General features: G+C 40.0%; 1 protein-coding gene across 1 annotated transcript in view; it reads left to right on the forward strand.

Moving 5' to 3' along the window:
* Positions 1–13851, forward strand: part of LOC106535206 (peroxisomal acyl-coenzyme A oxidase 3) — a gene marked incomplete at its 5' end in the record, with an annotated part of 30235 nt that overhangs the window by 6264 nt on the left and 10120 nt on the right. The window contains 4 exon segments of the mRNA XM_014032156.1: positions 1927–2040; positions 4423–4538; positions 7291–7465; positions 7540–7607. Coding sequence (XP_013887610.1) covers positions 1927–2040; positions 4423–4538; positions 7291–7465; positions 7540–7607 — 473 coding nt within the window.

Consider the following 13851-nt stretch of genomic DNA (forward strand, 5'->3'; position numbering starts at 1 on the left):
CACACACACACACACACACACACACACACACAACACACACACACACACACACAATCACAATCGATCCCTCCTGTAGCAGGGTGTATCCAGGGACATCAATCATGTTTGTTGGGATTTTTCTATTTAAAGTGCATCTTCCCCCCCGTGAAAAGATAACTCCGCTCCAAGGCGAAATTTGAAAAATGCATCAAAGTGGGTAGAGGAGGGGGGTTAGAGAGTGGAGGTGTGGCCAGGACGAGAGAACGTGACAGCTAGCATTAGCATAATTGATGCTACATGGAGAGTGACCACAGTATTGCAGATAGTTACATCTCTGAACGTCTGAGGTGGAGGATTTTCACCCCCCCCCATCTCACCAGAGGCAGAGAGAGACTTGATCAAGTCAGCTCAGTGTGGGACTGACTCGTGATGGCTCCCTGGGTCAGGACCTTGAGCTCCAGCAGCCTCGGCTGAGCTGTCCGCCTCACACCACACCAGCCTCGGACAGAGGAGGAGTCCCCTCCAAAAGTATTGGAACAGGAAGTCAAATTCTCTTATTTTTGTTGTGCACTGAAGACATTTCGGTTGAAGATCAAAAGATGAGCATGAGACAAGAGTTCAGAATGTCAGCTTTTATTTCCTGGTGTTTACATGTAAATTTGTTAAACGCCTCAGAACATACAAGCCTTTGTTTGAACCTACCCATTTTTTAAGTGAGCAAAACTATTGGAACAAATGAYTGACAGTTGTTTCTTATTGACCAGGTGTTGCCTTTAAGGTTGATTGTTAAAACATTAAATAGCTCTTGATGACTAGTATACTTTTTGTCCTATAAAGCTTTAAACCTATAAAGTAAGTTTTTCTTGTAAACAAGGATAAACCAATATGAAGACAAGAGAGCTGTCTATGGAAGAAAAGCAAGCCATTTCAAAGCTGACAAAAGAAGGAAAATCAGTCAAAGCCATTGAACAAACATTGGGCATAGCAAGCACAATAATTTGGAATGTCCTGAATAAGACAGAAACTACTGGTGTACTGAGCAGTACACCTCCAACCGGTTGGCCAAGGAAAACAACAGTAGTTGATGACATAAATTTTGTGAGTTCTTCAGCAATCCAACTTTTACCAATCTCTTAAATGTACACATTGATCCTGCATTTTTAACATCACTCTCCAGATTGTTCCATAATCTTATTCCTTGAATTAAAGTACACCGTTCCTTCAAACTGGTTCCAAATTTAGGTTTTAAAAAAAAATCCTTCTTTTTCTAAGTGTTACTGAAATCCTTGGCAGGATCCTGAAAAAAACATCTGTGTTCTATGAGATTTGTTCCTGTGAATGGCAGCAYGACAGYTCAGTGGTTAGCACTGGTGCCTCGCAGCAAGAAGGTCCTGGGTTTGATACCCGGTTCAGACCTGGGGTCTTTCTGCACAGAATTTGCATGTTCTTCTCATGTTTGYGTGGGTTTTCTTCGGGTACTCCGGTTTCTCCCACACACCAAAAAATATAAATAGGTTGCCTTCAGGCCCAGGCCTCCCTTGAAAAAGACATCTTTGATCTCAATGGGATTTTCCTGGTAAAACAAAATAAATAAGAAAATATATTTGAATTGTTTACATCATGGCTGAGTTTTAATCCAGTAGAAAGAAAACCTTATCAACCTTTAGTCCAATATTATTTCAACTTCATTGCAATGGAATTCAGATTTTAGTTGGTCAATAATTATTTTTTTAGATTTCAACATTTAATTGAAGTAGATTAAAGTTCTTTTACTATAAAGTTACAGTTGGAAGGTTTATTTTCTCCTTGTAATATTGAGAATATGAACCTGTTCTGTTCTCCTGCACCCTAAATGCTGATATTAGTTAGAATAAAAAAAAAACTTAGTGTTAGAAATATTAACTGTTGGTCATGGTCACAGTCTTAGTCTATCTTATCTCATTTCAGATGGTGTCCGGATTGAATCTCCCTTTCACACTGTGGATTTTCTGGATGATTTTCAGACAATCCTGCAGAGTCAGTTCACAGCAAGAACAGTGGAAGAGTGCATGGACCCCGAAGGTATCACAACATTCTGTAGCAGAATTAGTTTTATAAAAAAGATACTTTTAATCTTGAGTGACTGCAGAGTTTTCATTTTGCTCAGACTTTAATTCAAAACTTTGCAGGTTGACAATAAAAGGTGAAACCTCCAAATTCCTGTGTTACTTATATTCGTTACTTACAATTAGTTATAATATAATACCACTTACCCTGTCTTTAACCAAATAATGAAGGATTTAATTTGAACTTGTCAACTGGGTGAAAGACTCAAGAATTTCTTTGGACTTCTGCAACTTTTTATTTCCGTTGATCTCAGTTTCAGTAGTGTTACCTTAACATTGTCAGGGAAATGTTTTAAATTTTTTTATGAACAATCRAACTGGAATGTTACAGTCGTCTCTTTTTTGTTTTAGTGTGGGTAAAGAAGACATGCTTTGTGTATGTTTTCTTCTTCAGTGAATAGACATTTTGTTGATTGTAGTGACACTGTAGGCCTGTGCAGAACCTCACATTGCACACATGGTGAATTGCAGGGAAATCCGCTTCTCCTTCTTGCTGTTCTAGCAGAGGTTGAGCTTTTCTTCAGGGGCTGTTGTGTTCAGCTGCACCAGAGGTAGTGTCCTTTGTATGTTTGATCTTCAATCCGCCTGACTGTGGTCTTTTAACTAGCTCAGTTACCTGTGGTGTGCTTTRGCTAGGAGTTAGTCTGCAAAATCAGCACGGCTGCTCAAAAATCTGTGAAGAAGAGGAAAACACAAAATTTTACCAAATACTGTTACGTTACTGTTACATTGTTATATTTAGAATTAGAGGGAAAAAACAGTTTTTCCAAAGTAGTCCATGGTAAAATTATTTACACAAACTACAACTTTCTTTGGCAATATTGCAAGAACACTGCCTTCAAAAATAAAAATAAAATGAAGCCACGCATCTCTATTCTCCATGACTGTTGTAAAATCAGCAGAACTAATGTTGTCRTCCTGTGAAGAAGTAGGCGGAGTCTCTGCTTGGGTTACCAGATGAGGGGCTACGCTCGCCTTGGCGGTGCTAGGTCACTGGGATTGTGGTCACTATCCCAAGGTTTTGGAAAATGCTTGTTTGCAGACAGGAAAAAAAAAACATTTATATATTGCCAAAAAACAAATGGGAGTATTTATTTGGTGCTTGGACTGTTTTTGGGAGCAGTACAGACTCAACTCTGGACTAAGATCCTTCTGCTGATGCACCTTTCCTCCCCCTCTCTCATTCGATAAAGAAGGAAGACAAACAGCATCTGCTGCTTTGCAAAAAAACAAAAAAAACCAACAAAAGAAAAAAAAAACTTAATTTCACAAGTTGAATGTCATGGCCATGTGCTTTTTCAAACCGGAGTCTGCCGGTAGAAAACTTTTTTTTGTTAATTGTGGGGCAGAGATAAAAAAAAAAGGTTGTGGATGTCAGGTGCACAGATGAACAACTGGGAGGTAATGTTAAAAATAACAGACTGAGATGGTTTGGACATTTCCAGAGAAGGGACAGTATATTTGGTAAATTGGTTAAAAGATACTAATGCGGTTGCTAGTGAAAAGACAAAACAGAAGGCCAAATATGAGATATGAATTCAGGTAGGGCAAGCCACATTTAAAGACCTAGATCTATTTGAGACCTTAGGGCAGGGCTATTAACTGGCGGCCCGCGGGCTGGATGTGACAGGTAGTGACCAAAGTTCGGCCCACAAATTGTTTCATTCATCTCTTAAGCCCAAACCCCCGGTTTTCTACTTTAATTACTATGTTATTTTAGTTAAACATAGRCATGTTTGGTATCTACAGAAACGTCAGAATCTTGGCTAGTGTGCATTTCTATAAACACTCAAGACAGTTAAAATTACAAGAAGTTGAAGATAAAACTATGAAAGTGAAAATAAAATTGTGAGATGTCAAAATAATATTTGTGTTAAATATGACAGAATGTGTTCTTTTTATTTTTGATATTGTTCAATTAGCACTACATTTATTACATAGGGTTCTGTATGTTGTATTTATGATTAAATGCAGCAAAATAAACTATATCAAAGGTAACAGATGTTTGTAATACTTGGTTTATTTGCTTTTGACTTGCAGTAACTGTGGCCCCTGGAGAAATTTAATTGAATAGCCCTGCCTTAGGACCTCATTATGCTACAACTCCTGTGTGCACAGGTCGACAGGGCCCTTGTGATGACAAGAGCCAAGGTCCATATGCGTACACTGGCTTGGACCCTGGTCATAACTGCTTGCAGTTCTAGTTAAATGTTGTTGTATTTTTTTTTTTTTGTAAAATTACATCTTGCAACCATTTAACTGAGTTTTTATAGTGCAATAATGACTTTGAGTGTCTTTAAAATGTCTTAACATCTTTGAATGTTTTGTCTGATTGTAGTGACGGTGACGGCCTATAAATGGCTGGTGTGTTTTCTGCTTGAGGAAAGTCAGAAGAGGCTTGAACAAGAAAAAGCTGTGTGCATGGGTGATTTTGATGCTCGTAACAACAGTCAGGTAAACGAGTCATGCAAATCATTCTCATATGTACCCTTTGTACCCTCATAGTACCCTCTGCCCGCCTCTCCACCATGGGGAGCAGGGCTTTCACCTGCTCTGCACCTCTCCTCTGGAACTCTCTACCACCTGACCTAAGAAACACCRCCTCTCTTCHTGTGTTCAAGACTGCTTTGAAAACACATCTCTTTAGATTAGCATATCCATCCTGACTTCATTTGTAAACAACTCTCACAACAAACAATTGCTCTGTAACACATGCCTGCTTGTCTCTAACTGTATTTCCACACATTCTTCAATGATGTGTCTAATGCTGTAAGTGCCCTTGGGTGTCCTAAAAGGCGCTTTTCATATAAAATGATGATGATGATGATGATGATTATTATTATTATTATTATTATTATTATTATTATTATTATTATTATTATTATTATTATTATTATTATTATTATATGTCTTCATCATTACTTAAAGTGCCTGAATTATCTGATGAAACCAGACATGGCACAGAGGCGACTCTTGCTTTCAGTAAACAAAGCGAAGCCACTTTCTCTATTTTATCTGCCACTGATTGTTTTTCAGCTCTGGAAATTTCTGAGCTCTTTAACTCATTTTACCAGGTAAATTGGTCTCATAGCGGTTGTACTTTGTCTTGAAATTTCATTCCAAGTTACCCATTTTGGACAAGGGAGCCCTTGAATTACAAATAAGAAAATTAGACTTGAGCCGAAAAAGGGTAGTGTGCTACCTGTCCAGGTCAGGGAGGAGGTCCTGCCCCAAGTGGAGGAGTTTAAGTATCTCTGGGTCTTGTTCACGAATGAGGGAAGAATGGAGCGGGAGATAGACAGGCGGTTTTGTGCTGCGTCTGCAGTGGCGGGCGCTGTACCGGTCTGTCATGGTGAAAAGAGAGTTGAGCCAGAAGGTGAAGCTCTCAATTTACCAGTCGGTCTATGTTCCTACCCTCATCTATGGTCACGAACTTTGGGTAGTGACCRAMAGAACAAGATCACAGATACAAGCAGCTGAAATGAGTTTCCTCTGCAGGGTGTCTGGGCTCTCCCTTAGAGATAGGGTGAGAAGCTTGGTCATCAGGGAAGGACTCAGAGTAGAGCYGCTTCTCCTCCACGTCGAAAGGAGCCAGTTGAGGTGGTTCATCTGGTTAGGATGCCTCCTGAACGCCTCCCTGGTGAGGTGTTCCGGGCATGTCCCACTGGGAGGAGGCCCAGAGGAAGACCCAGGACACACTGGAGGKACTATGTTTCTCAGCTGGCCTGGGAACACATTGGGATTCCCCCAGAGGAGCTGGTCCAAGTAGCTGGAGAGAGGGAAGTCTGGGTCTCTCTGCTGAGGCTGCTGCCCCTGCGACCTGACCCCAGATAAGAGGAAGAAAACGGATGGACAGACAGACAAATAGACTTTGAATTGGAAAAGAACTAAAAATATTCCTCCTCCCACTTCAGGTGAAAATAATAGATTTTTGCTTGCATGTTAGCTCGTTTTTCATCCATTTTTTTGGCACACTAGTGATCAACAACTCCTATTCCACTTTTTTTGAACATGTGGAGCTTAATTCTTGTGTAATATTGTTTTTTATTGTGTTGGAGCGCCAAAAACTCGCATGACTACTGTGAACAAGACCTGGTTATGTCTCTTGGAAATTTGAAAGGGAGTGGACGCTTTATAGGCTAAGCTTGAACGTTAAACAGCAAGGATTAAAAAACAAACTACGTTGTGTTTTACAGATCTTGTAATCGACTAGAAATCAGTTGGCGATTGACTGGTTTATCGTGATCGACTGGTTGGGCACCCCTGGATATGGATTTCAAATAACATTCATTCAGTAGATATAAGATCTAAAGATGCAAGCTAAAACCAGAAGAATAGTAGCTGAAAGCTAAATGGGGCAGCAGTGGGCTGAGCGGCAAGGTCAGCCATCTTCTAATACGAAAATTGGTGGATCGATTCCACCGCTATTTAGTCATATGTTTAAGTGTTCTTGTACACTGATGCAGTGGGGGTTCACCCCACTGGGTGCGGAGGACGGGAGGCTTCTCCTTAAAACATAGAGTAACCACAGCATTGATCAACAATGCCATCGCTCACTCCTGAATCTCTGCAGTGTGCGTCTTCACCAAGATGCTTTTATACTAAACACTGAGCGCTGTGACGCAGCACATTTTGAAAGAATAACGATAATTCAAATGTACTAGCCATAGTTAGACCCAAAGGGAACAGCACAAAGATGTTTTTAGACCAAATATTGTAGATTTAAACTATTTTAGACAAAAATGGTCAATTTTAGTCATAAATAGAAAGGTCAATTTAGACAGTTTATGTACAAAAAGAGCTGGTTTTGGGGTAAGTTACTCTTCAAATAGAATGGAAAACCRGCAAAAATATCAAACAGTTGCTGAAATAAAATTAGCAAAACAGGTGCTAAAGCTAAAATTGGCAAAACTGTAGCTAAAAGGTAAAAATGTAAAATGGTAGCTTAAAGTAACCCAACAGTAGCTAAAAACTAAACGTAGCAGAAGAAAACAAAACCAGAGCCGGTATACTAAAGCAGATTTTAAAAAGAACAATGTTTTGAATTAACTAAAGATATCTCTATATATTTATGGAGATTTTTACTTGAAATAAAGTTAAATATTTTAAAAGGTATAAAAGTTACTAAATGCATAGTACATTTTTACAATTTGAGCAGAAAGCTTTGATAGGTTATTTGTATAATGTGTATATTGTGTTTGTTTAGGTTTATTACTGCAGATCCTTGGCCATCGCCTACAGTGAATACATCAGCTTGCAGAGCTTTTATGAGCTAATCACTGACAAGGACACACCTCAAGATCTCAGATCTGTTCTGAGAAAATTGTGCGCCTTATATGGACTGTGGAGTCTCAACAGCCACATGGCCACACTCTACCAAGGTATGAGCTGCCTTTTGTACCAAAGTAAACAAAATCCGGTTTAAATTGATTTAACCAGTTGTGTTCCTATCCAGGAAATTATCTGAATGGAAGGAAACCCGTTGAGTTGGTCCAAAAGGCCATCCTCACCCTCTGCTCACAGGTACAGAATAGTTCTGCCAATAATTACTCTCATTTCCTCACCAGGTTCTAAATGATACTGCAAAATTGTTTTATAAAGATAATGGGTTTAATGTTTCTGAGGACTGTACTCAAAAGCAATGATAACAAGAGAATGGTCAATTTCTACAAAAATGCTGTGTGAGCGCTAAATGGTAAAACATTTTTGCTGAAAGCTGCTGAAATCAAGCTGAAAATGTTTAAAAGTGAAACTGTTAATTTACATTAAATTTGAACAGCCGACTTGTGCTTTAAGTAGGAAAACAAAAGCAAACTAGAACTGCAAAGCAGATGATATACTGTACAGTACAGATCAAATGTTTGGACAAACCTTCTCATTCAAAGAGTTTTCTTTATTTTCATGACTATGAAAATTGTAGATTCACACTGAAGGCATCAAAACTATGAATGTGGAATTTTATACTTTTTATTAATTATATACTATACATGTGGAATTTTATACTTAACAAAAAAGTGTGAAACAACTGAAAATATGTTTTATATACTAGGTTCTTCAAAGTAGCCACCTTTTGTTTTGTTTACTGCTTCACACACTCGACATTCTCTTGATGAGCTTCAAGAGGTAGTCACCTGAAATGGTTTTCCAACAGTCTTGAAGGAGTTCCCAGAGATGTTTGGCACTTGTTGGCCCTTTTGCCTTCACTCTGCGGTCCAGCTCAACCCAAACTATCTCGATTGGGTTCAGGTYCGRTGACTGTGGAGGCCAGGTCATCTGGCGCAGCCCCCCATCACTCTCCTTTTGGTCAAATAGCCCTTACACAGCCTGGAGGTGTGTTTGGGGTCATTGTCCTGTTGAAAAATAAATGATGGTCCAACTAAATACAAACTGGATGGAATAGCATGCCGCTGTAAGATGCTGTGGTAGTCATTCTGGTTCAGTATGCCTTCAATTTTGAATAAATCCCCAACATTGTCACCGGCAAAGCACCCCCACACCGTCACACCTCCTCCTCCATGCTTCACAGTGGGTACCAGGCAKGTAGAGTCCATCCATTCATCTTTTCTGCTTCGCACAAAGACACGGTGGTTGGAGCCAAAGATCTCAAATTTGGACTCATCAGACCAAAGCACAGATTTCCACTGGTCTAATGTCCATTCCATGTGTTCTTTAGCCCAAACAAGTCTCTTCTGCTGGTTGCCTGTCCTTAGCAGTGGTTTCCTAGCAGCTATTTTACCATGAAGGCCTGATTCACACAGTCTCCTCTTAACAGTTGTTCTAGAGATGTGTCTGCTGCTAGAACTCTGTGTGGCATTGACCTGTTCTCTAATCTGAGCTGCTGTTAACCTGTCATTTCTGAGGCCGGTGACTCAGATGAACTTATCGTCCGCAGCAGAGKTGACTCTTGGTCTTCCTTTCCTGGGGTGGTCCTCATGTGAGCCAGTTTCTTTGTAGAGCTTGATGGTTTTTGCGACTGCACTTGGGGACACTTTCAAAGTTTTCCCAATTTTTCAGACTGACTGACCTTCATTTCTTAAAATAAGGATGGCCACTCGTTTTTCTTTACTTAGCTGCTTTTTTCTTGCCATATTACAAATTCTAACAGTCTATTCAGTAGGACTATCAGCTGTGTACTGTATCCACCTTCTGCACAATACAATTGATGGTCCCAACCCCATTTATAAGGCAAGAAATCCCACTTATTAAACCTGACAGGGCTCACCTGTGAAGTGAAAACCATTTCAGGTGACTACTGTTAACATCTTCTAAAACGGTATATGTTCTTGCGAGACTGGTGAGGGTTTTTTATTTCTGTTTCTCTGCCCGCGAGGGGCCTCTGTGTGTGTGGTCTCCGGAGGGAATGAAAATGGTGGACAAATAAATAGTTCGGCAAAGAAAATAAATGTTGTGTTTATTTGGACTTTACATGGTGGCAAAGGATGGTTACCAATTACAGAGTTCCGCTGAAGTTTGATGAAGCCAGACCATTCAAGTGCTGGAAAAATTAGGTTAGCATTTGGACACGTGTTAYGGACTTGGAAAAGAAAAAACATGCCCTCGCTGTGGTGCTGGGCCTCGAAGGAAGAGCCAGAGAKATTGCACTGGAGATATCTGTGGACGACTTGAACAAAGATAATGGTATGGGAACCTTGTTTAACAAACTGGATAGGATATTTTTAAGAGAAGGAAAAGACCGAGCTTATGAAGCATGCTCCCATTTTGACGCCATCTCTAAAGACTATGTCTATGGCAGACTTCATCACAGATTTTGAACAACGTTATAATCAAATAAAGAAATATAACATGGTGCTGCCCTACGCTGTGCTAGCGTTTAAACCCTTGGATGCGGCTTGTCTCGATGAACAAAGCAGGCAGCTTGCTCTCACAGCATGCACGGACTTGACATTTGCCTCCATGAAGTCAGGATTGAAACGGATTTTCGGAAAAACAACAGCTGGAACCGGAAGCGGCACAGAGACTCAGGATGCTGTTTATTTTTTGGAGCAAAGACCAATGAGCAGATTCAGATGAAGCAACGGCTCAGGTGGACAGCGACACCACAGCAGGGCACAAATCCCCTTGAAATATGGTAAGCGAACAAAATTTGCTATTTGTCAGAGCACGTACTATTGGGCCATAGGCTGTCCACATAAAAGAAAGGAAGTAAAGTTGACACAGGATGAAAATATGGAGGAATGTAATATCACTTTATTTACAAAGACARAGACAGATTCAGAGATCTTTCTGAGTCATTGGTATCAGCTATCATTGATTCTGCCTGCACTCGTACTGTATGTGGTGAAAAGTGAAAGTTAAATAAAAAACCCAAGCAAGAGTCAAATTGACAAACTGTTGCAAACAGAGACTCCAAGTTGCAGACCTTTCAGATTTGGAGATGGTCAGGTGGTGCTCTCCAACAGAAGAATGAAACTGCTAAGATTGGGAAAACAAAGTGCAGCATTGAAACTGAAGTGGTTTCTGCTGACATTTCTTTACAACTGAGCAAAATGTCTCTGAAGAGAGCTGGAACTGTTTTAGACRTGCAAAATGACAAAGTTGTCATGTTCAAACAGCAAGTCCGTCTTGAAATTACCAGTTCAGGGCATTATTGTGCGGATATAAGAGATGAAGATCCAAAAGTGAATGAAAAGGAAATCCTTGTCACAGCAGAGATGTCTGCAAATGAGAAACACAAAATTCTCCTGAAACTTCACAAACAGTTTGGACATGCCTCAGCAGGCTGACTGCAGAGACTCATCCAAAGCTCTGGAAATACTGATAAAGACTGCTCAGTGATTTTGCAGGAAATCATTCATGACTGTGAGATATGTCAGAGATACAGCTGAACAAAGCCAGAACCTGCTGTTGGTTTGCCTTTGGCTTCAGAGTACAATGAGACGTGGCAATGAATCTACACGAGTTGGAATCTGGTATCTGGTATCTGGTATCTGCACATCATCGACCACTTTACATGCTTCAGTGCTGGAAACATCATGAGGACCAAGAAACCCTCTGAGATTGTCAACTCCTTCATTCATTCATGGATAAGTGTTCATGGAGCCCCCAAGTGGATTTATACTAACAACGGTGGAGAGTTCAACAWTGAAGAAGTTAAAGACATGGCAGAAAAATTCAACATTGAGACAAAGACCACAGCGGCCTACAGCCCCTGGAATAATCGACTATTGGAGAGACACAACATGACATTAACAGGAATCCTCCTGAAGGTGAAAAAGGAAAATGGGTGTGGCTGGCAAACTGCTCTGGACTGGGCTCTCATGGCCAAAAATAGTATGATCAGTGTACATAGTCCACACCAGCTTGTGTTTGGTCACAGTCCTAATCTTCTTTCTGTTTTGGTTGATAAACCACCTGCTCTAGAGGACACCTCTACGAGTACTAGAGTGGGACAACATCTAGCAGTATTACATGCTTCCAGAAGAGCTTTCACAGAGGTGGAATGCTCAGACAGAATAAAAAGAGCTTTACGAAAACAGCTAAGACCTACAGATGAAAAGTATGAGACTGGAGACAAAGTATAGAGAACAGAAAGTACAGTGTGGAAGGGGCCTGGTGTTGTTATTGGTCAAGATGGAGTTGTAGTTTTTGTAAGACATGGTGGAATTCTTGTTCGAGTACATCAGTCCAGGCTAAACAAAGTGAGTGTACAGGATGAGAATAAAAACAGTCCTGCTAATGTTCCTGAGAAGGATAAAGAAAGTGAAAATATGGTTCACACTGAAGTGTCAGGAAGCTCAGAAGATRAAATGAGTGTAAAATGGAGAAGAACAAACCACTGGCAATACAGGAACAGAAGAGATAAATGTCACACAGACTGAGACACATAATGAAACARAGAGTGAGGCAGCTACTACTACTCAGAGTCCCATGGAGGTAAAACTARRAACAGGTCAAACAGTTAMATTTACAGACAGAGATAATGGCACCAGACACACTGCCTGAGTTTTAGGCAGAGCAGGAAAAGCAAAAGGGTAATACAAAAACTGSTTCAATGTACCGAATATTGAACATGATGGTAGTGAAGGACAAAAACAAGCAGTGGACATGTCACAGTTTGATAACCTTCATACTGAGCCTAAAAATAGAGATGATGATGTACTCATTGTAAAAGATGTTTCTTTTGATGCTGCTAAACAGCAAGAAATTGAAAACTGGAAAAATAATGATGTATATGAAGAGGTCATGGACAGAGGTCAAAAATGTATTTTGACTAGGTGGGTCTGTACATTAACAGAAACTTCAGAAGTAATCATTCCCAATGCCCGTCTTGTGGCAAGAGGTTTTGAAGAAATCAACAATAATGAGTTACAGAAAGATTCCCCTACATGTGCATCAGAGTCACTCAGACTTCTGTTAGCAGTGATKTGTCAAAATAAGTGGAAAGTTCATTCTATGGATATTAAATCTGCTTTTCTACAGGGTATGGAACTTTCAAGAGACATTTTTATTTGCCCTCCACCTGAAGTGGGTGTAGAAAATATTCTGTGGAAACTAAAAAAATGTGTAYATGGACTAGTTGCAGATGCTTCCCTCTACTGGTACATCAGGGTAAAAGAACCCATGCTCAACAYTGAAAAGTTGATCCTGCAGTGTTTTACTGGCAGAATGATGAGTCTGAAGTGACAGGAGTGCTGGCGTGTCATGTGGACGATTTTCTTTGGACAGGATCAGAGCACTTTGTAACAAAAGTTATTCCTGTACTTAGGTTTGATTTTCATGTTGGCCGTGAAGAACATGGAAGTTTTTCTTATGTGGGAATGGACATTACCACCTTAGATGGTGTAGTACAGGTGCATCAACACAGTTACATTGACAATCTACAAATGGTCCATTTAAAAACAGCACGAGCTGTTCAAAGGGATGCCCTACTAAATGAGACAGAAAGAGAGATCCAACTTAGGTCTAAAATAGGACAGATTTTGTGGGTTGCCAAACAGACGAGACCAGATGTTATGTTTGACACATGCAGCCTGGCATCTAACATTAAAAATGCCACTGTTCAGTCCATACATGAAGTAAGCAAAGTGATACGTAAACTTAAGTCAGAAACAGTCACACTTAAGTTTCAACATTTGGGAAACAATAATGACTTAAGTTTAGTTGTTTTCAGTGATGCCTCTCTAGGAAATCTTCCAGATGGAGGTACACAGAGAGGGGCATTAATTGCCCTCATGGGAGAGAGAGGAAAAATCTCCCCTTTGTTTTGGCAGTCCAAAAGGATCAGCCGTGTGGTAAGGAGCATACTGGCAGGAGAGACTCTTGCCATGTCAGACGGTATTGACAATGCTGTGCYTTTAGCCACGCTCTACTCTGAGYKCACCACTAGAAAAGCAAATCTCCAATCTATTCCTCTCATATGCATCACAGATAATCATTTTTATTTGATGCACTTAAATCCACAAAACAGGTCACTGAAAAGAGAATCAGATTAGTAATAAGCAGCATTAAAGAACTTTTACAATCAAAAACCATTAAAGAAGTGCACTGGTCAGAAGCAAAGTCACAGCTTGCTGATTGTTTAACAAAAATGGGTGCTTCTCATGCTTCTAAAAGCACTGGATGAAGATGTATGTGTTTTGTAATGCTATGCGCACCATTTTGYACATGCTTGGTTGCACTTGTTTCTTGTTTGTAGTGTAATAGAACTAATACTTTTATGTTTAAGCAAGTAATTCATGACATACTTAAATGACCTAGGTTTTCATGACATGCTGTTTATCAGCAGATAGAATGATTAAAGTCAGAA

Source organism: Austrofundulus limnaeus, unplaced genomic scaffold (assembly GCF_001266775.1).
Source record: "Austrofundulus limnaeus strain Quisiro unplaced genomic scaffold, Austrofundulus_limnaeus-1.0 Scaffold1385, whole genome shotgun sequence".
Taxonomy (NCBI): domain Eukaryota; kingdom Metazoa; phylum Chordata; class Actinopteri; order Cyprinodontiformes; family Rivulidae; genus Austrofundulus; species Austrofundulus limnaeus.